This window comes from Crinia signifera, chromosome 1 (assembly GCF_055691185.1).
Source record: "Crinia signifera chromosome 1, ASM5569118v1, whole genome shotgun sequence".
NCBI classification, from domain to species: Eukaryota; Metazoa; Chordata; class Amphibia; order Anura; family Myobatrachidae; genus Crinia; species Crinia signifera.
The window spans coordinates 267035622-267057422 of record NC_139217.1 but is presented as its reverse complement, the minus strand read 5'-3'; the positions used below and the strand labels follow the sequence as shown (position 1 = coordinate 267057422).

Here is a 21801-nt window from a genome sequence, read left to right as displayed (position 1 = left end):
GTCTCTCAGCTGTAGACTAATACTGCACAGCTGTGTATTCTGCCTTCGTAAACCGATATTTCAGCCAATGGTTCTCTCCTGGTGTGTGTCCTTGCTCACCTATCCTGCCTCAATACTACCCATTCTAACCACTCTAATGGGCCCCATACATCAGCAATTAATTGTGACAATCCTGAGATCTGGAGATGATTGCCACAATTAATTTTAGATGTGTGGGCTCCCCCTTTTGGCAATCCCAATCAAAAATTAATAGGGATCGCCAATCGATTGCTTAATCAGATTTTTAAACATGCTTAATAATCTGGTATTATCTGCAGATCTTTTTATATGTGTGGGCATTCCCAATTCCTCTTTTTCTATTTACATTATGAACAGCTGAAATGACAATCGATTGGGCAATTTCCAGATATGAAGATGCAATCTTTAGATGGAAAAATCTGCCGATCACTGAAATAAATCTGTAATGTGTGGGCAAGTCAGATAGATTGTAGAATCCATTTATCTGGCCAAAAAAATCTCTGGATCTGGAAATCCATTAATTGTGATTGCTGATGTATGGGGCCCATTACTTCTAGAATTCTAGCTGTATCCAAGTACTGAAAAGCTAGTTAGAAAATGCGAGGTTCCCTAAATGTTTGGTGAGACAGAGGGGTTGGGACTGTCTTCATGCATGCCATTGATTGGTCATGGGCACCCAAGGCATACTGATGCATGTGGGAAGCAAAGGCCGGTGCCCATAGCAAAGCTACTATAGAACACTTTGCTTTCTGTGTGGGTTGCACCTTGCTGTGTAGCTGCACACCGGTCAGCGGGTGGGATCTAAGAAGAGGTAGGAAGTATCAAATGTGCTATAACCAGCGGTATCTGATACTTGGGAGTCTCAGCAAATATGAAAGCAGATGTATTAAAAAAAAAAACCAAGTAGTGCAATTTTGCTGCTTATCATTTTTTGGGGGCATGTTAGCAGGCGGCCGCTATGGGTCTTCTGGTGATGTTTGCGAGATCTTGCGAATGCGATGTTTACGGGCCAAGAGATAAAAAAAATGTTAACCGCACTGCTTATACGCTGAAGTTGCTTGTGGCAATGCATTAACATTTTATGTTATCCAAGACATTATCTCATGCGGTCAGATGTTACAGTGTATGCCGGGCAACTGCGTCACACACACCCTTGAAATTGTATGTGAACATTTTAATTTTGTTTTGATTTCTGATATGGAATGACCCATCTCTCTGCACCTACTATCCAGCCTCATTCAAAGTTGATAATGGTGATGCGGTGCCATCTTCACTACTTACAATACGACAATGGATTGCAGAGATGTCTGCCTAGATATAGGGGCTGATTCATAAATGATCGCATGGCTGCAGATTCTTAACTAGCCGTACACCTGAATTCGCAAGGCGGGTTTTCACTATAGTGGGGCGGCGTGTACCTGTTTGCTGGCTGTTGCACATTCGCAGCCGAGCGATGAGGTCTGAATTACCCCCATAGTACATCAGATGTGGATAATGGCACTTAATACTGGGGTGTGTACTATGAATAGAAGTGGATATCTGTTTTCCTGGCACATGAGAATATAATGTAGGTTAAACATTATATCGTAAACAATGTACATGAATTACAAGGGATCTAAAAATGAATAAAATAACAGATAGTGTGGGCAGCATGGGTGCGATAGTGCCTAGCAATACTGCCTCACAGCACTGATGTTTTGGGTTTCATTCTAACCAAGAATCGTACGTTCTCCCTGGGTATGCATGGGTATACATATGGTAGGTGATATAGATTCCAATCTCTAAACATGTGAATGAGTCAGAATGTGTGCGCTGTATAAATGACTTCATAAATTCTATGTGTAAATCTTCTTGTGTTGGTGTTAATTTGTCATTAGCACTAAGTCGGATATTATATTGACTGTTACAGAAAGTCCTTCCTCCCGATTCTATGAAACCAGAGGCAAAGAGGCTCTTGGAAAGATTGCTTAAGTGGGGTCAAAGGAATGGCTTAAACCTTTCTGCTGAGATACAAGAGGTAAGGTTTATATCTGTTCTGTGTGGGACATTTATAAGCACTGGCCAGTTACACTCTATTAAAGTTTAAAAAATTCAAGCTGGTTGGTTGTTAAGGGCGCCACTGCCTTTTTTTCAGTCTCTTGTAAACTAATCATCATATTACCTAATGTATTCTCTCTGCCTGTGATACTTGTTTCCCTCCTTTCATCTGTTTCTTCCATGCAGTATAGTCTCTTCTAAGGGCTTTTGTGTTTATGTTCATATGTGGGATTCGGTATGAAATCCCGACGGTCAAAATCCCGACATTTAAAATCCAGACATGGTCAAAATACCAACATATAGAATGTACATGTGAAACAGTCAACATGACTTTGTGTCGACAGGTTGCGAGGTCGACATGGTTTTTTTCAGGTTTTTTTTACCCGAATGTCAACACAGTCGACATGGACACAGTTGGAAGTGAATATCAGCCCCTCGCATCTCTCACTATGCTTCGGGCACAGTGCTTCGCTGCGCTCGGCACACTATTTTATTCTCCCACCACGTCCTAGTTCAGGGCTGGGCAATTGCGGCCCTCCAGATGTTGAGGAACTACACATCCCAGGATGCCTTGCATCAGTTTCAGCATGGCCACATAGCAAAACTAATGCAAAGCATCCTGGGATGTGTAGTTCCTCAACATCTGGAGGGCCGCAATTGCCCAGCCCTGTCCTAGTTGATTGTAGGGCATGAAATACCGCCTGTCGGCACGTCGGGTCAACAAACAGTGAAAAAACCATGGACGATTTACAAGGAATGGTGATCTTGTGTTTCCTGCGCACCCTCTTGCTGCCTGGGTCAAAAAACTTCCTGGTGTCTTCCCAAAGGCACCAAAAGGACTGGAGTAGGAGGGTAGTTGGAAGTGACCTTTGGCGCACTGAGTGTGAAAAAATCTTCCAATGAGGTGGAATGGGTTGATCCAAAGATTATTTTATTACGACACCCAGCTAAAGAGGTGGAGCCACGGATGGTGTTTACAGAGTGCTCCTAGGGTACACCCTGTAGGCTCCACTGACTTGAGACTGGACAAAGGCTGGGCACAAATACAAACGTCAAAAGGTAAATGCAATATTAAAATCCTTCTCACCCAGCTGGGGGAGTGGAGCCAGGATGGTAGGTTGACAGGGGGTCCAAAACAAAGAGGGCTCACCCTGTCGGCTCCACAAGCTTAAGCTGGGCAGATGGTCCTCCGTGATAAGCTGCAATCCTGGTTAGGCCAACGCGTTTCAAGTCTAGAAGACTCTTTTTCAAGGCTGTGGATTGCTATGACATTTTCCTATTTATGAAGAAAAAGGCGGGAAATGGTGAGGGCGGGGAGTGGGTGTGTCTCTAAACACCCTCCCCGGATTTGACATGTCCGTCTGTTATCAGCGCCACTTCCGGTTATATTCCCGGAAGTGGGTGACTGACGCGATCGCGGCTATTTCCGCCGGAGGTTGGAGTTCCGTCCTTTCGGGGGGAGGTATCGAGTAATGTTAGTAGTCGTCCTGGTGAGGGGGCGGCGTCAGACTCCTGCGGTGGACGCTAAGTTTCTTCATTACGGAGATTCATTCACTGCATCTGTGGCCATTTTGGATAAGGGAAGAATTCAAATAGTGTGGGAATCATCAGGCGCCATCTTGGAATCGGGTTTATTCATTATTCAGCGGTGACCATCTTTGATGTGGTAACAGTAGTAGAGTTCATAGAGACGGTAGCCATCTTTAGTGTGGTCACCGCAATGGAGTCAGGAATAAATGGTACCTCAGGATAAAACAAAGGACATCATTAAGAAACCGATATTGATACAATGAAAATTCATAAAAATTCCATTAAAAAATTAATTAAATGAGATTTCATAAGATCCATCTGTGAAAGTGGAAAAATAGAAATTAGTAGAAGGCAAAAAATTCATAGAAGGTAAAATTCATGGGAGATAAAAAATTCATGGGAGGTCACAAATTCATCCGAGGTTAAACGATTCATCAGAGGTAAAACAAATCATCAGAGGTAAAAAATTCATCAAAGGTAAAAAAAGATTCATCAGAGGTAAAAAAATTTCATCTTAAAAGTGAGCAGCTGATTATAAGAACCATTTAAGTTCAAAGTCTTTATTAAGACCATGGGGGATTAATGTTTTCAATTTAAAAATCCACTCCATTTCTTTTTTGGCCAACATGGTGTCACAGTCCCTATGTTTCCATGTGGATTTGATGTTTTCTATCCCTATAAAATCCTTAATATGTCTACTTGAACATTGATGTGTGCTGCTAAAATGTTCTGACAAAGAGTGAATTTGTACTCCGTTTTTTATATTCCGCAGATGCTCTGCCATTCTAGTTTTCAGAGCTCTGCTAGTCCGACCTATGTAGATCAAGCCACATGTACATTCAATGAGGTAAATGACATTTGGGGTGTGGCAGGTTATGAACTGGGAAATTTTGTACTTCTTATTTTTCACTTCAAAAGAATCCCTTTTTGATTGTTTTGATTTGACAGCTTTGCACATTGCACATACTCCGCACCTGTGGAACCCCTGTGTGCGAATGCGGGAAGTGTCTGTTCCTGGTAGAGCGCTCTGGACTAGTTTCTTTTGGAGATTGTCCGATCTGCGATAAATAAATTTTGGTTGGGAGGGGAGAAGACCGACCAAAATGGGATCCTTCTTCAAAAGAGGCATTGGCCTCTTTTGAAGAAGGATCCCATTTTGGTCGGTCTTCTCCCCTCCCAACCAAAATTTATTTATCGCAGATCGGACAATCTCCAAAAGAAACTAGTCCAGAGCGCTCTACCAGGAACAGACACTTCCCGCATTCGCACACAGGGGTTCCACAGGTGCGGAGTATGTGCAATGTGCAAAGCTGTCAAATCAAAACAATCAAAAAGGGATTCTTTTGAAGTGAAAAATAAGAAGTACAAAATTTCCCAGTTCATAACCTGCCACACCCCAAATGTCATTTACCTCATTGAATGTACATGTGGCTTGATCTACATAGGTCGGACTAGCAGAGCTCTGAAAACTAGAATGGCAGAGCATCTGCGGAATATAAAAAACGGAGTACAAATTCACTCTTTGTCAGAACATTTTAGCAGCACACATCAATGTTCAAGTAGACATATTAAGGATTTTATAGGGATAGAAAACATCAAATCCACATGGAAACATAGGGACTGTGACACCATGTTGGCCAAAAAAGAAATGGAGTGGATTTTTAAATTGAAAACATTAATCCCCCATGGTCTTAATAAAGACTTTGAACTTAAATGGTTCTTATAATCAGCTGCTCACTTTTAAGATGACATTTTTTTACCTCTGATGAATCTTTTTTTACCTTTGATGAATTTTTTACCTCTGATGATTTGTTTTACCTCGGATGAATTTGTGACCTCCCATGAATTTTTTATCTCCCATGAATTTTACCTTCTATGAATTTTTTGCCTTCTACTAATTTCTATTTTTCCACTTTCACAGATGGATCTTATGAAATCTCATTTAATTAATTTTTTAATGGAATTTTTATGAATTTTCATTGTATCAATATCGGTTTCTTAATGATGTCCTTTGTTTTATCCTGAGGTACCATTTATTCCTGACTCCATTGCGGTGACCACACTAAAGATGGCTACCGTCTCTATGAACTCTACTACTGTTACCACATCAAAGATGGCCACCGCTGAATAATGAATAAACCCGATTCCAAGATGGCGCCTGATGATTCCCACACTATTTGAATTCTTCCCTTATCCAAAATGGCCACAGATGCAGTGAATGAATCTCCGTAATGAAGAAACTTAGCGTCCACCGCAGGAGTCTGACGCCGCCCCCTCACCAGGACGACTACTAACATTACTCGATACCTCCCCCCGAAAGGACGGAACTCCAACCTCCGGCGGAAATAGCCGCGATCGCGTCAGTCACCCACTTCCGGGAATATAACCGGAAGTGGCGCTGATAACAGACGGACATGTCAAATCCGGGGAGGGTGTTTAGAGACACACCCACTCCCCGCCCTCACCATTTCCCGCCTTTTTCTTCATAAATAGGAAAATGTCATAGCAATCCACAGCCTTGAAAAAGAGTCTTCTAGACTTGAAACGCGTTGGCCTAACCAGGATTGCAGCTTATCACGGAGGACCATCTGCCCAGCTTAAGCTTGTGGAGCCGACAGGGTGAGCCCTCTTTGTTTTGGACCCCCTGTCAACCTACCATCCTGGCTCCACTCCCCCAGCTGGGTGAGAAGGATTTTAATATTGCATTTACCTTTTGACGTTTGTATTTGTGCCCAGCCTTTGTCCAGTCTCAAGTCAGTGGAGCCTACAGGGTGTACCCTAGGAGCACTCTGTAAACACCATCCGTGGCTCCACCTCTTTAGCTGGGTGAGGAAGGATTTTTGATGTTGATGTATTTGTTTTTATTCTTACCTATGTCGTAATAAAATAATCTTTGGATCAACCCATTCCACCTCATTGGAAGATTTTTTCACACTCAGTGCGCCAAAGGTCACTTCCAACTACCCTCCTACTCCAGTGAAAAAACCATGCCGACCTGTCATCTGTACATTCTATATGTCGGGATTTTAAAAGTCGGGATTTTGTCCTTGTCGGTATTTTGACTGCATCCCCATATGTGACCCTAGCATTAATGGGTGTGGATTACTTGGTCACCAGCAAGTTGTTAGACAGTCATTAGGTCGACACCATCAGGTAGACATGCATTTAGGTTGACATGTGTGTAGGCCAACATGCAGGAAGGTCGACACAAGGTAAGGTCGACATGGTCATTTTGTCGACATGGGTAAGGTCGACAGGGTTATTAAGTCAACAGTGAAAAAGTCGACTTTAAAAAAAAATTACCCTAATGTCCTAGTGGATGGTAGGGCATGAAATAACACCTGTCGGCGCATGTTGTGTCGACATGGACACCGAGCCGTACAACCACGTCCCCTCACATGCTACGCTCGGCACACTATTTTATTCTCCCACCACGCCATAGTAGATGGTAGGACATGAAATACTGCCTGTCGGCTAAAAAAAAGTAAAAAAAAAAAAAAACATATCGACCTATCTGCATGTCGACCTAGTGGTGTCAACCTAATGCTTGTCGACCTACTTGGTGGTGACCCAATGACCGTATCCTACATTAGTAGGGTGTAACCTGGGACACCATATATTGCTTTTTTCCACTTATTGTTAGTGGTGTGGGGTTACCACTTCTAGTGTACCCACCATAGGCTGCCAGGCGCACCAACTGATTTTTTTTTTTCTTTCTGTTTATGCTGTAAAAAACAGGTATGCAACTCCACTGATTTAAATTTAAGGGTTGATCATTGTTATACTAAAAGGACAATCTGATATCTATATTTCCTATAATTACAAATTACAGCAGCAGTACGTGTGCAATTAAGAGGTCAGCAATTTAAATGTGCCAATATGCTACATGAACGCAGCACTGATCCTTTCATTAAGCTGAGCAAGCACAGCCAGCGCATTAAGTCGGGATGCGGTCATTGGTCTACAGCAGGGCTGGGCAACACCAGCCCTCCAGATGTTGATGAACTAAACATCCCAGCATGCCTTGCATCAGTTTCAGCATGGCCACGTAGCAAAACTAATGCAAAGCATCCTGGGATGTGTAGTTCACTAACATCTGGAGGGCCGGTGTTGCCCAGCCCTGGTCTACAGCATGATGGTCGACACCATTAGGTCAACATGGGAAAAGGTCGACATGGTTCTAGGTCCAAAGGTCATTAGTTCGACAGGTCATTAGTTTGACAGTGTCTAGGTCGACAGTGAAAAGGTTGACATGGGGTTTTTCACTGTTTTTTGAGCCGGCATATGGCGAAAGACGGTATTTCATGCCCTACTATCCACTAGGGCAGTGGTTCCCAACCCTGGTCCTCAAGTACCCCCAACAGTGCATGTTTTGCAGGTCTCCACACAGAATCACAAGTGCTATAATTAGCTCCACCTGTGGATCTTTTCAAATGTGCCTGAATAATGAGTGCACCTGCCGGGTGACCTGGAAAACGTTGGGGGTACTTGAGGACCAGGGTTGGGAACCACTGCACTAGGGCGTGGTGGGAGAATAAAATAGTGTGCCGAGCATACCGAGGCACTGTGTCCGAAGCATAGCGAGCGATGCACTTTAAACGGTGTCCATGTCGACCGTGTCCAAATTCGGGTCCTAAAACAGTGAAAAACCCCATGTTAACCTTTTGTCTGTTGACCGAGACATTGTCGCAATAATGACCTTTCGACCTTTTCCCATGTTGACCTTTTCCCATATCGACCTAATGACTGTCCACCATCATGCTGTAGATCCCAACCCATTAAGACTACGTGTTAGCTACTTTAGTAGCACATTGTACACGCATGTAGCAATAATAACTTTCTGCCCATGAATACAATGTTGCAAACATCACACTATTCATGAGATCCGTTCCTAATACACAACAGAGGCACACTATACAGTGTATATATTTAATGGAGATATTTATCTTAACCCTGTATCACTTGTATTATCCCATGACTGCTTAACTTCAGGGTACAAAGCTATTGGCTCTGATTTGTTCCACAGTAGCCTGCACTTTCTTTTGTTTTGAAGTGGCTAGTGAGTCATGTAAATCTCATATGAAGGTAGACTCTTTGACATCAGAACAAATTAGATACCCTGCACGTATTCAAATTTATTGGATAAGGTGCTTAATAATATTACTATACAAAGGAGATTGATTCTGGCACAATGGAATCCCCACACCGATACTCCAGGTATAAAGATCCAACGTAATTTTATTATAGGTGCCCATACATGGTGCGATGTAAAACGCACGTGTTGCGATGCAGCCCATAACGGGTGCGACCATTGCACCGTGTATGGGCACCTTAAGGCATTAGCGAAATGTACACAAATGGCCCAACAGCCGTTTTAACTGCACACAGCAGGCCCTTGAGGAAGACGTGTGTGTGCATTTCTCTCGTGCCTTAACAAAATGATGTTGGATCTTTATACCTGGAGTACCGGTTCTTCCACTATTCTGTCTACAGAAGGGTGAGTGTTATTACTTGCTCATACTTGTATCTACTAAACCAGGCATGACCAAACTATGATCCTCCAGCTGTTGTGAAATGACAAGTCCCATCATGCCTTGCCACAGTTCTGCTATTAGGGAATGCTAAAACTATGGCAAGGCATGCTGGGATGTGTAGTTTCACAACAGCTGGAGGGCCACAGTTTGGCCATAAATCATCATTGTTTATTTATTTCAGAAAATTAAGAGCATCAAGAAAAAGATTAGCACACTGTCCATTGACTTCAACAAGAATTTAAATGAAGTGACCACATTTTTATCTTTCTCCAGAGAAGAGCTAAGTGAGTTTTGAGTGCTTGGACAATAAAAGCATGTCTTTATTCTTGCAGAGGGTTTCAAGCTAGCACATTTATATACATTCTGGGCCTAATTCAGAGAGGTATGCAAACAGGATTATTTATGTACATCACCCATGGTATGAGATCTGCGCATGAACAAATCTCGTTCTGTGAGATGACATAGTTACTATCTACTGCCATGGTGCCAGCCAGCAAGGCCATGTCGATATGTATTCTGGGTGTGCTGAGGCCTTTGGCAGCTACTCTGGCCATCCTGAGTAGCCTGACTGAAAACAGATGACCTATGTTCATGCAGATGATTCTAATTTGCATCTTCGGATGCAGCAGCAGATCACAGAACCATGCAGTAGGTGTCATTCTACTCCAGAAGCGGTGCCCAGAGTTGCATATTGTAGCACAGCCACTGCTTAAAAAGAAGCATCAGCTGGGCTACGGTGTCCATCCCTGTATCATGCCTGTTGTGAGACATATGCAGGAGATAATGTTGCGTTGCAGGAGATAATGTTGCGTTGTATTACAGGATTGTGGACTGACCTCAATTACTTTCTTACTTCAGTGTTTGGTTCTTGTGTATTAGCCAGGCGGCCGCTACGTAGTTAGAGTAGCGGCGCTCTCAGAATCAGCGTAGCGGCGCTCTAAGAATCAGCGTAGTGTTCCCGCAGCCAGCATAGTTAGCGTAGTCTGTGTCAGAATCAGCGTAGTGTTCCCGCATAGCGTACTCAGTCAGAATTAGTATAGTGTTGCCGTTGCCAGACAGTCAGTGTCCCTGTCATAGGTGAAGTGACAGTGTAATGGCTGCAGTACCTGATCTTTTCTCCTTTTATTATTACAAAAATCCAGTTAACACATGTTGTCATTACTGTCTCAGATGTATGATATGGCAGGTGTGAATGTGTGCCTGAAACACCCCCACTATCCACACCAGCCCGAAGCGTGGCGAGCGGATGCGTTACGCTTCCTCCCAACCTGTTGTTAACCCCACTATCCACGTCGGCGTGGAGTTGATGTTATAAAGTGTGGCGAGCCTCCGAGCCCAAAGCGCGGAGAGCGGACGCGGATAACTTCACATGTGTTCTGCGTCCCCTCGAGGGGCTCTCTGTGCTCGCCACGCTTCGGACTCGGTGGCTCGCTGTGCTTGCCACACTTTCTAATATCAACTCCACGCCACCGTGGATAGTGGGGGTATGAACAGGTCGGGAGGACGCGTAACGCGTCCCCTCGCGGGGCTCACTGCGCTCGCCACTCTTCGGGCTGGCGTGGATAGTGGGGGTTTGAAAATGCCTCCGTTATTGTTCATAGGACGCACTTGTGCCCGCATACCCCCTGTATGCATGAAGCGTTAGTTACTGAGATGCACCTGCATCTCAGACAGCTGAAGCACCTCTCCGCCGGTGTCCGCATGATCCCCTCTCTGCCGGCGTCCGTCAGCGCAGGGGATCTGGCGGTTACTGGAGCTGTGTGAGAGGCGCTCACTAGGCTTGGCATGGGCGCCGGGGACAGAGCCGGGCTGCCGTGGAGTCACTACACTAACTACGCTAGGCAACCATTGAACTACGCTGACAGCGTAGCTTAGCCTACGCCTGCGTACTTATGCTAATTCGGCGCCCATCTAATACACAAGTACCCAATATTTTTAAAATTGTAATCACCTTGTAAAGGATTTCCTCTTTAAAATAAAATGTCCATGATCACCCTGCATCCCACAGATTTTGGTAATCCCATTACATCATGCCCTAAATTTCTCATGTATCTCTTTTAACTAATTATTTCACTAGGTACAAGATACAACAATAGACATTGGCGCATATCCGATTAGTTGTGAAACTTTGGCTGTAAAAATGAATGCAGCCTTTGCAATCAATTTTTCAATAACGTAATTATGCATTCTCCCAATTGCTGCTCAATCCAATAGGAAAAAAGATTGTTGTAAAATGTTGGCTAACAAACTTGCACAGGAAATAATAAAAAAAAAAAAAAAAAAAAATTGTAACCTCTTGTACCGTAAAATGAGGACCTATTTGGTGTAACTATATTGATGTCTATTACTATTCCATAGAAAAAATATTTAGTGCTATTATAACTCTTTACAATGGCTGATTTCTGTTTTTTTTTTTTTTCTTTTTTTAAAGATGAAAACTTCCAAAGGATTTCCCAGAGTTTGCGCATGCTCTAAAATCACAAAACAAAAGCTGCAGTAATTCCTGTAGTAATCATCATTGCTGAATTTATCTCAGCCAATTGTACTGTAATGTACTACGTTGTTTTACACGTCTAGACCTTATGGTGTATACACGCGGTGAGATCCCCTTGCTATTCGACTTGATTCGAGTGCTATGCAATCTTTGCTATCTCTGTACTTTTTCCATACAATCCATACAATCTGCATTAGATTTGCACTATATAGTCATTGCTGCCCTGTCTATCTGGGTTTCGATTTGGGCTATCACGGGACAGCGCAAGCTAAAAAACCTGTGCGATCTGCATGCGATTTTGACTATATAGTCAAAATCTAATGTCAAATCTCACCGTGTGTACACAGCATTACTTAAACATTAATTGTTGTGATTTGGGTTGCAGTGGGCCTTCCAGATGACTTCCTAAACTCCCTGGAGAAAACAGAATCAGGAGAGCTAAAGGTCACTTTAAAGTATCCCCACTACTTCCCACTCATGAAGAAGTGTTCTGTTCCTGAGACAAGGCAGAAGCTAGAGTTAGCTTTCAACTCCCGCTGCAAAGAGGTTCGAGATAATACTTGTTGCTTAGACTTTAGTCCAATGGTTCCCAGACTTTTTGAATCACGGCACCCTAGCATATCAGATTTTATCATGGCTCCCCTAGCAATAAAATATTTTATTGATGAATTTGAAATAAGAGATTAAATTAAGCAAATGGTGCCTTTTTTTGTCATTTTTAGGTTAAGTTATGTGCTGGCGTACATGTGTGCTTCTGATTATTCACATGTTTTAAGATTGGCAGCCACTAACACTTGATTTGCCCATCACTGTAAACCCCATCAATTTTTTAAATTGGTCCTGGACCACCAACCTGAGGCACCCCTGGAAGTGTCTCGCGACACCCCATAGTGCCACGGCAACACAGTGTGGGAACCACTGCTGTAGTCTATCATCCACCAACATAGCCTTTCTAATTTTGATGCGGTCTGTTTTAGGACAATGACCATATCTTACGGGAACTTGTGAAACTTAGGGAAGAAAAGACTCTCTTGCTTGGATTTGAAACGCATGCTGATTTTGTCTTGGAGATGAACATGGCGAAGAACAGCAAGACCGTGAAAAGTTTCTTAGGCAAGTGTGTGTTTTTCTTAATAAATTGAAGACCGCACAGTTTCCTCCTGTAGTAAATGCTTATATTTGTGTTGCACAGTTCATAAAAGATAAATATTTACACTCAACCTCCTGTAGACAGAATAGTGGAAGAACGGCACTCCAGGTATAAAGATCCAGCGTAATTTTATTAAGGCATGAGAGAAATGTACATACATGGCCCAACAGCCGTTTCAACTACACCACAGCAGTCTTCCTAAGCGGCCCTTGTGTACAGTTGAAACGGCTGTTGGGCCTTGTGTACATATCTCTCATGCCTTAATAAAATTACATTTGATCTTTATACCTGGAGTGCCGGTTCTTCCACTATTCTGTCTGCAGGAGCTATATTGAAGTTAACACACTGAGGTTCCTATTGCACCAAGCATCTAAGAGTATCACATATGGATATTCTTTGAGATTAATTATCACTAGGTGTTTGTGATTTAAACTATATTTTGAAAATTGTTTTAAATCTGTGTTTTATCAGATGAATTATCCCAAAAGCTGAAGCCCCTTGGTGAGAAGGAGAGAGCAGTCATTTTAGAACTCAAAAAAAAGGAATGTGAGAAGAGGGGACTTGATTTTGATGGGCAGATTAATGCGTGGGACATGAGGTACTACATGAACCAAGTGGAGGAAACCACGTACAGTGTGGACCAGAACATTCTCAAGGAATATTTTCCTATGGAAGTAGTGACCGCCGGGCTGCTAGATATTTACCAGGAGCTGCTGGGCCTAACATTTGAGCTAGATAAAGGTGCTCCAGTGTGGCATGAGGATGTGTCTATGTTCTCTGTAAGAGATGCAAGGACAGGACAGCTGGTTGGAAAGTTCTACCTTGACTTATTTCCTCGGTAAGCCATAAAAAATTTTTTTTTCATATTTTTGTGATCCACTGTTTTTTTGTTGGACATGTCTTAGAATAAAGAGACTAACGGGGGTGTTCAATCGGGTGTTGCATCCCTTGTAAATCCACAAAATTGCTGCAAATTCATCTGGTTTTGATGAACTTGCGGACATTTTTGCCCATGCCGATTTACCCCCCAAAAAAAGGGCGAAAATGTACTAAAAGGCATGTGAAACTGCCCGTGATGGAATACTGATAGGCCAGTCGTTGACTTATTTTTTTTTTGCCTTTTGATCTCATCCTTAGGGAAGGAAAATATTCCCATGCGGCTTGCTTTGGGTTACAGCCTGGGTGTCTACTACCTGATGGTTCCAGACAGATATCTGTGGCTGCCATGGTTGCCAACTTCACTAAACCCACTCAGGATGCCCCATCCCTTCTGCAGCATGATGAAGTGGAGACGTATTTTCATGAATTTGGTCATGTAATGCATCAGCTCTGTGCGGAGGTAGGTGTCACCAGGTACATATTGTGAAATGTAAATGTATACACTTTGGGCCAAATGTAATAGGGTGAGAGTTTCAGAAAGTGAGAGATTTTTGGAGAGTTTTCCCATGTTTTTTAAAGCAGCAATCATCTACATGGCAAAATCAACCTGGGTTTGCAGTGTAATTGATTGCTGTTTTTAAAAAAAAGGGGAACACTCTCTCTCAAAATCTCTCACTTTCTGAAACTCTCACCCTATTACATTTGGCCCATCGTGTTTACTGTAGCTTTAAAATCATATATGTTCCACAGGCAGACTTTGCAATGTTCAGTGGAACGCAGGTGGAGAGAGACTTTGTTGAAGCTCCTTCACAGATGTTGGAAAATTGGGTATGGGAGAGAGAATCTTTGCAGCGAATGTCAAAACATTATAAAACTGGCAAACCCATTCCGGAGGATACGGTGGAGAAGCTCATAAAATCTCGTCTTGCAAACACAGGTATGATGTATTTACATTATTAGCCTACAGTATCGGTTTATCTGATCAGTGTTTTGTTTATTATGAGCTCACTTATCATTATTATTACAGGTTGAGTATCCCGTATCCAAAATGCTCGGGACCAGGAGAATTTTGGATAACGAATTATTCCGTATTTCGGAATATTTTAATATTTCAATGATGTATTTTGAAGTATCTTGCATTTATGCTGTATAAACACATAATATACACACAAATATATTTTATTACCACATAAAATACACACAAATATATTTAAATTGTTCAAAAAACAAGGTTTCAAAAAATGAAACAAAATGTGTGTACTATCTCAGCACTGAATTTGAATGCCAAGCAATCATTGTCTTGCACATATATAGTGCCAGTTACATATCATGTCCCCAGTGATGCTGTTACAAATGTCCCCAGTGAGTTTTTATCAAAAAAAATTTTTTTTTTCACTTTCTGGAATGTCCGTATTTCGGAATAATTCGGATAACGGATATTCGGATACGGGATACTCGACCTGTATTATAATTTTATTATTATTATTATATTTTTTTCTTAATTTTTTTTTCTTGACCACTTTATTCTGCCCCAAAATCTGTCTCTCAGTATTTACATACTATTTTCACACGCTAATAATATTCCTTCATAAATGCAGTTGATTTTTATCTTAAAAAAGCAGTCTTCTAACAACATTTAATAGAAACAAAGCCGCAGCAGCTACACTATGTCGACAAAAGTAATCGGACACTGACAGCAAATAGATCAGTTAGATGTTATTGATGTCAGTGCTTTGTAGGTCTGCCAGGTGCATTGGTTACGGCAGACACCCTTGTAGGCAGAAAAGATTGCCCAGATGGGTAAATCAGGCGCAGTTTTGGTATATATATATATATATACAAAATGGGTTGAATCTATATAGAGGTATAACTCCAATCCACAGCTTAGGTGCTGCTCCCAAAAAAGACTAATGAGTCTTTCTCGCGACGCAAAATATAACAAAAATGAAGAGAGCGCAATGTGTTGATCTTTGTTATTACTTTTTACTTAATAGTTATTTTTAATACAGTAAATACACATTAAAATACAAAATTATAAAATACATACATATACACATTTAAAATAAATCAGAATTCCGACTAGCACCACTTAAGGCCCATTGGTTATAGTTGCCAACCATATGAAAAGTTCCCAAATAGGAATTGGTAAAGTAGATATCACTTTGAATTAAGAATATTGTGGTAAACCAGTTTATTTAGGAAGCAATGTTTATATGAGTATATATTACCGGCTGATGTTTTGATGATGAGGGCCGCAGAGATCAGATAGCTGCGTGTCCGCTACCACTGGTGTTGCTCCGATGGACTGGGAGCCGGTACCGGGAGCAGGCACTCCTGAAGCAGGTTTGTAGCTGGTCTGCTGACAACCAGCGTAGCCCCGATGTTGGGGGAGCCGGCGCTGGGAGCTGACACAAATGTACGGTGGTGTACCACTCCGGGAGCAGGCAGTCTTAAGGCGGGTAATGTCCGGTCTGCTCACTACCAGCGTAGCCCCGAGATGGAGAGAGCCGGCGCTGGGAGCTGACACAGGAGCAAGATGGTAATGACGCCCAGGTATCTGCGATGGAAGGAGCACCTCTTTATCTTTAGTATGACACTGTGGATAGATCAGATGAGCGGTGGAGTAATTCAGTCCGGCTGGTTGGAAACTGGGCAGTAAATGGATAGTGTAAGTTGCTGTTCCAATAAAGTGGGAGTCAGAATAGTAAAGATAGAGTTTTGACACGTTTCTCTGTCTGTTAGTTCTGACGGTTTCCTCAGAAGATGATGACCCTTGTAGGCAAACTGTCCACAAGGTCCTGAACATCAGGAGGTGGTATGGTTTCTGCCCTAAGTACAGTGACCACCTTTGACATGGAAGAAGGGCAAGCCGGCCTAGAACGCACCTGTCACTCCAGTTCTTTAAAAAGGTTCTCAGTGGGGTTAAGATCTAGACCACAGGTCTTCAACCTGTGGCCCTCCAGATGTTGTAGAACTACATGTCCCAGCATGCCCTGACAGTTTTAGCATGCTCTTATAGGAAAAAATGTGGCAATGCATGTTGGAACATGTAGTTTCACAACATCTGGAGGGCCATAGCTTGAAGACCCAGTCTATCCGCATTATTGGATTTTCGGTACTTGTGTATTATCACGGCGCCCACTACGGCATTTGCGTAGTGGGCTATTCACGGTAGTGAAATCGCATTGCATGCCATTATTGTATGGCATGCGATTTTCCTATATAATGTATTCACTGCTCTGTGTCAGTGAATCCATTATAAAAATAGGGTGCGATTAAAAATCGCATCGCATGCCATTATTGTATACGGGGGGGGGGGGGGGGGTGTGAATAAATAACATTATGGGGGAAATTTCCTAAAGGAATTTGTAAAAAAATAGGTGTATTTGTATCCAGAAATACACTTATTTTTGACACTTACTATCCCGAAAATACGGCAATTCATAGTCGTATTGATGTGCTATCAATACGAATATGAATTGCCGTATTTTCGGGATAGTAAATGTCAAAAATAAGTGTATTTCTGGATACAAATACACCTATTTTTTTACAAATTTCCCCCTATATGTCATTTAATGGTATAATACATTAAATGCCATTATAACTGTTAAAATTGCATCGCATGCCATACCATAATGGCATGCAATTTTACTATGTTTGTCTTCGTAGTAAAATCGGGCGCTGTGATAATACACAAGTACCGTATTTTCTATATAACAATGCAGTGTCACCTTAGCAGCATGACATTGTCTTTCTGGTAAAAAAACATTCATTGTTTCAGTAGAACTGCCACAATGTGGAGAGAATAGTGTTATTGAGAACCTATCTATAATTATCATTGCTAATGTGACCATGCATTAGAACTAGTGGATCTGTACCACACCAGCTGATAGAGCCCCACAGCATAATGCCACCACCTCAATGCTATACTCATAGCATTAGCCAGCAGTGTCCCACTTTCCAGTTTGTGTGCTCTTTACACCATGCTGTACTTTTCTTTGTTAATGAGCCGCTGCTCGCCCATAATATTCAAGTGCGTAGGCCTCCCTAGTTTTTGTCGAAACAGACTCATTAGTGCCAACTTGTGTACAGTGTTACACATGCGGCTGAACGGGGGAGAAATTCAATGCTCGCACACCATCGAATGATTTTCCTCCTCTCCGGTAATAAGTCAGTGTAGACTGACTTTTTTATTCTGGCTGTTATCCCCTGATCTTGGGGCGGGCGCTAATGTCATGTGCCGTCAACCGCCCACCACGAGTAGATGTGTTCGTAGGAGAACGCCCAGGGAGGGCTAGGCATTTCCCTGCCTAGCCCTCCCTTCCCAGTGTGAAACTCACCGAAGTCACTCCCAGGGTTTTTACATGAACATCGGAGATGGGAGACTAATTCGGACCCAAACAAATTCCCTGAGCTCAAGTACAGTGAAGTAGTCCTCCCTTCGTTCTGGGATCTCCTTTCAGATCTGTAGGTAAATGTGTGTTAGCGGGTATTCTACTGCACAAAGAAAAGCTGGAATTGAATAGTCTTGGATATAAAAGCCTGAGACTACCACCCTTTTCCCAGCTTTGTACATTGCTGCATGTAATTCAATTCACCCCTAAAGCTGCTTCAATACAAAAGTTGGACATTTCAGACAGGAAATTGTTCTGCTTTAAAATTGATTCTATTTTGTTAGCCCGTCATTTCATACTGAGGACAATTTATATGTGTACCTGTTTTTTATGATGTTGCTTGTGTTGCTCTTATTATACATGCAACAGACATTTCCTCCTTTGCAGGTAGGTTAGGAATCTACACTTAGGGCATAATTCAGTCCCGCTTGCTAAGCGCCTTAACTCCACTCATCCAACCGCCCCGTTCCCCTCTGCCACCAGATCCCCTTGGTAACGTGCTAGGGGACTAAGTCAGTTACAACTGCTGAGGTCATGTGAGACGTCAGCCGCCTGCCCCCAGCAGGCATTGACCCACCTGCGTTCCTAGGGGAATTCTTCTAAAATTCTGGGAGTCCCCCTGCTCTAGCCCCGTTTCCGCGCCCATCCCTCCCTCCTCGCAACGAATGGCCCGGCTAGTGCGTAACTTGCCGAAGCCGTTCCGTGCCTGGGTTTGCACATGCACAGAAATTTGCATGCACAAACCCAACATCGGGACTGGGGCCGAATTCTGTTTGCTACGAGTGATACTGAATCAGCCCCTTAATTCTGTGAAGTTGCAAGAGAATTCCTTTGTAAGTGAAGAATAAAGTTGCCATAATAAACACCAAAATGTTGGTGTGGTCCAGAACAACTTATCAGATTAGTTGCATTCTAGAATCTGCTATGGGCAGCACCACTACAGTCCTCGTTATATAAGCTTTAGTAATCTGCTGCCAATATTAAGAACTTTATGGTCCGCTTTGATAATATAGTATTGGGTAGAGTTTTTTTTTCATATATTTTTTGTTTATTGATGGAAATGTAATCACTTATACTGATAATATATGTTATGTTGATGTTATGTTGATGTTTTGTTTTGCAGGTCTTTTGAATCTTCGGCAGATAGTTCTGGCCAAAATCGACCAAGTCATACACACACAGAAAGATTTAGACCCTGTAGATGAATACAAAAAATTGTGCGGAGACATTCTTGGAGTCCCTGCAACACCCGGTGAGAGGATAAAACCGCTCTAAGGCAACAGCCCCATCTAACCACTAACCATCATCTCTTTACTGGATATGATTAAACCATCTCTTTTTCTACTTAGAATAAGACAGTCTCATGTATCATAATAGTATAGGCAGCCTGACTGATGTCTGTATTTCGAAAAACTGATATTTATTATCCGTATCTACGCTCTAAAGGCCCACATACACTAGTCCAACTTGACCTGAGGACAAGTCGGACCAATTTCCCTTCAGCTCCCCCAGCAGTTCCCCAGGAGAGCTACCTAACTATTTGGCACTTGATGTGCCATTTTTTTACATGGGATAAATCGCATGTGATTTATCCAATGTTAAACTCTTGGGGAGCTGTGGGGGCAGAAGAGTTAAAAAAAAAAAAAAAACCCTGTGGTGTAGCGGAGGTGCGGGTCTGCGCTGATCGCCTGGGGGGGTGTGGGTGACCGGCATGCAGCGGCGGAGCGGGCAGTTTGCAGTGTCCGGGAAGCGCGGAGCTGACCTGCAGCAACCTCGACTCTGATAGGTTGAGAGAGAGAGCACTCTGAGCCAATCAACCGCTACTGCAGATCCGCTCAGCGCTTCCCGGACACTGTGCACTGCAGCGACGCTGCACGCCAGTGCAACCCAGACCCTACCGCTGCCCGCCCCTGCACATAAGTGTGTGCCAGCATTGCTTCACCGCTGGCACGCACCTACGGATCAGACCAACAAATCGCGGGTGCTAATAAGCACCCGCAATGTGCCGCTGATGGGTCCGATACGACAGATTAACCTGCAGCTGATTCAATCTGTAGGGTCCAACCCGATGCACACAGGACCGTGTATCCGGTCAAACACATTTGATTTGGGACGATTTCTTGGCCTGATCTATTGGGATCGGGTGAAATTGGCCCAAATCGGATCAGTGTATTGGGCACCTTTTAGAGTAGTCACTGATGTGATAGGTCTGCCTTTAAACCAGTATTAATATAATTACAGATGCAGAGTAATGCATATATGTTGAGGCAATAAGACTTTAGAATTCAGTTGTTGGGATGGTGCTACCACTAAGTGTGTTGTGTGGCTATGCTCCCCTCATTTTGTACATATCAATGGTGCGCCGTTAAACGTGCACTGGGCACATAGCTGTGGCAGTGGGAGAGTCACCCCTTAAGAGGCCCATGTCATTTGTACCCACGGAACCAACTTACTCACTTGCTGATTGGCTGGTGCATTATCTCCTTTCACTTTATCTCCACCTTATCTCTTCATCAAGCTTAATACATCTGTCTCATGGTACAATCTGTGTGGCAAAATGTATGTGATATCGTCATTTCTACCTGTCTTGCCAACTACCATTCTGTTGTTCCAGGAACAAATATGCCTGCGACTTTTGGACATCTTGCTGGCGGATATGATGCCCAGTATTATGGGTATTTGTGGAGTGAGGTTTATTCTATGGACATGTTTTACACCCGCTTCAAACAGGAAGGGGTCATGAACCAAAAGGTAAGAATAGTAGTCTCAATCCAGTAAAGTTGATTTATTATATTTACCAGTACAATTGAAACCCAATATAATTATACTGCAGATCAGTGGTTCCTAAACCTTTTTTGAATCACTGCACCTTAGAGTATCAGAATTATTTTCACGGTCACCCTAGGATAAAAATTCTTACTGAGAAATGTAAAAAAAAATATTCATTTTAAATTGTGTTTATAGGTCATCCTTGGGTGGTTTGGGGCAGGACTCACTTCTGTTTCAGTATATGATAGGCAAAACCATTGCTGGCAGCTGCCAATCACAATGATTGTAAATAATTTGCAATGATCCTGGACCACCAACCCGAGGCTCCCCTGCAAGGGCCTGAGGCACCCTAGGGTGCCACGGCACAGTTTGGAAACAACAGCCTCAGGCAGTAGCAATATTTTAAGTGATTAATGATAGGCAGCATGGTTTGTGACCTTACTTGCTTAGGGCAGTATACATATTTTATTTTATTTATTTTTCTCATTTCCCTTCAGGTGGGCTTAGATTACAGAAATTGTATCCTGAAACCTGGAGGATCTTTGGACGCCAGTGATATGCTGCGTAACTTCCTGGGTCGTGACCCAAAACAGGAAGCATTCCTTCAGAGCAAAGGACTCACCAACCTGACCTGCTCTGTGCCTTCAGCCTGTTAATAAACCAGAGTATTGGCTATCCACCAGACCGAATGCCTTGGGCACATGAACTGTCATTTGTAACCGGTTTCATACACAACAAAACCTCAAAGTTGCTGTAAATTAATTATTCTGTCATCAGTATTTTAAGGTTCAAAATAAAAGAATTTTGATAATTTGTATAAGTCATATGAACACTATTAAAAAATATGTAGATATTTGGAAACCCTTCATGTAATGCTCACAGTTATCACTGGGGTTGTCTGAAACTACACAGACCATTTTAATTTCTCATAACTGAGAGAATGTAATAATCAAGATCTCTTCCTAAATAAATAAAATATCCAAGACCAATATACTA

At 42.6% G+C, this 21801-nt stretch overlaps 1 protein-coding gene across 2 annotated transcripts in view; it reads left to right on the top strand.

The window, feature by feature from the left end:
• THOP1 (thimet oligopeptidase 1) overlaps positions 1-21801 on the top strand; it is a 28547-nt gene extending 6746 nt beyond the window's left edge. For both annotated transcript variants that reach the window (XM_083183131.1, XM_083183123.1), the window contains exons 4-13: positions 1928-2035; positions 9301-9403; positions 11999-12159; positions 12591-12726; positions 13235-13601; positions 13901-14102; positions 14393-14579; positions 19160-19288; positions 20651-20787; positions 21303-21801. In XM_083183131.1, coding sequence (XP_083039257.1) covers positions 1928-2035; positions 9301-9403; positions 11999-12159; positions 12591-12726; positions 13235-13601; positions 13901-14102; positions 14393-14579; positions 19160-19288; positions 20651-20787; positions 21303-21461 — 1689 coding nt within the window. In that variant the 3' untranslated portion in view covers positions 21462-21801. The remainder of the gene's footprint in view (positions 1-1927; positions 2036-9300; positions 9404-11998; positions 12160-12590; positions 12727-13234; positions 13602-13900; positions 14103-14392; positions 14580-19159; positions 19289-20650; positions 20788-21302) is intronic.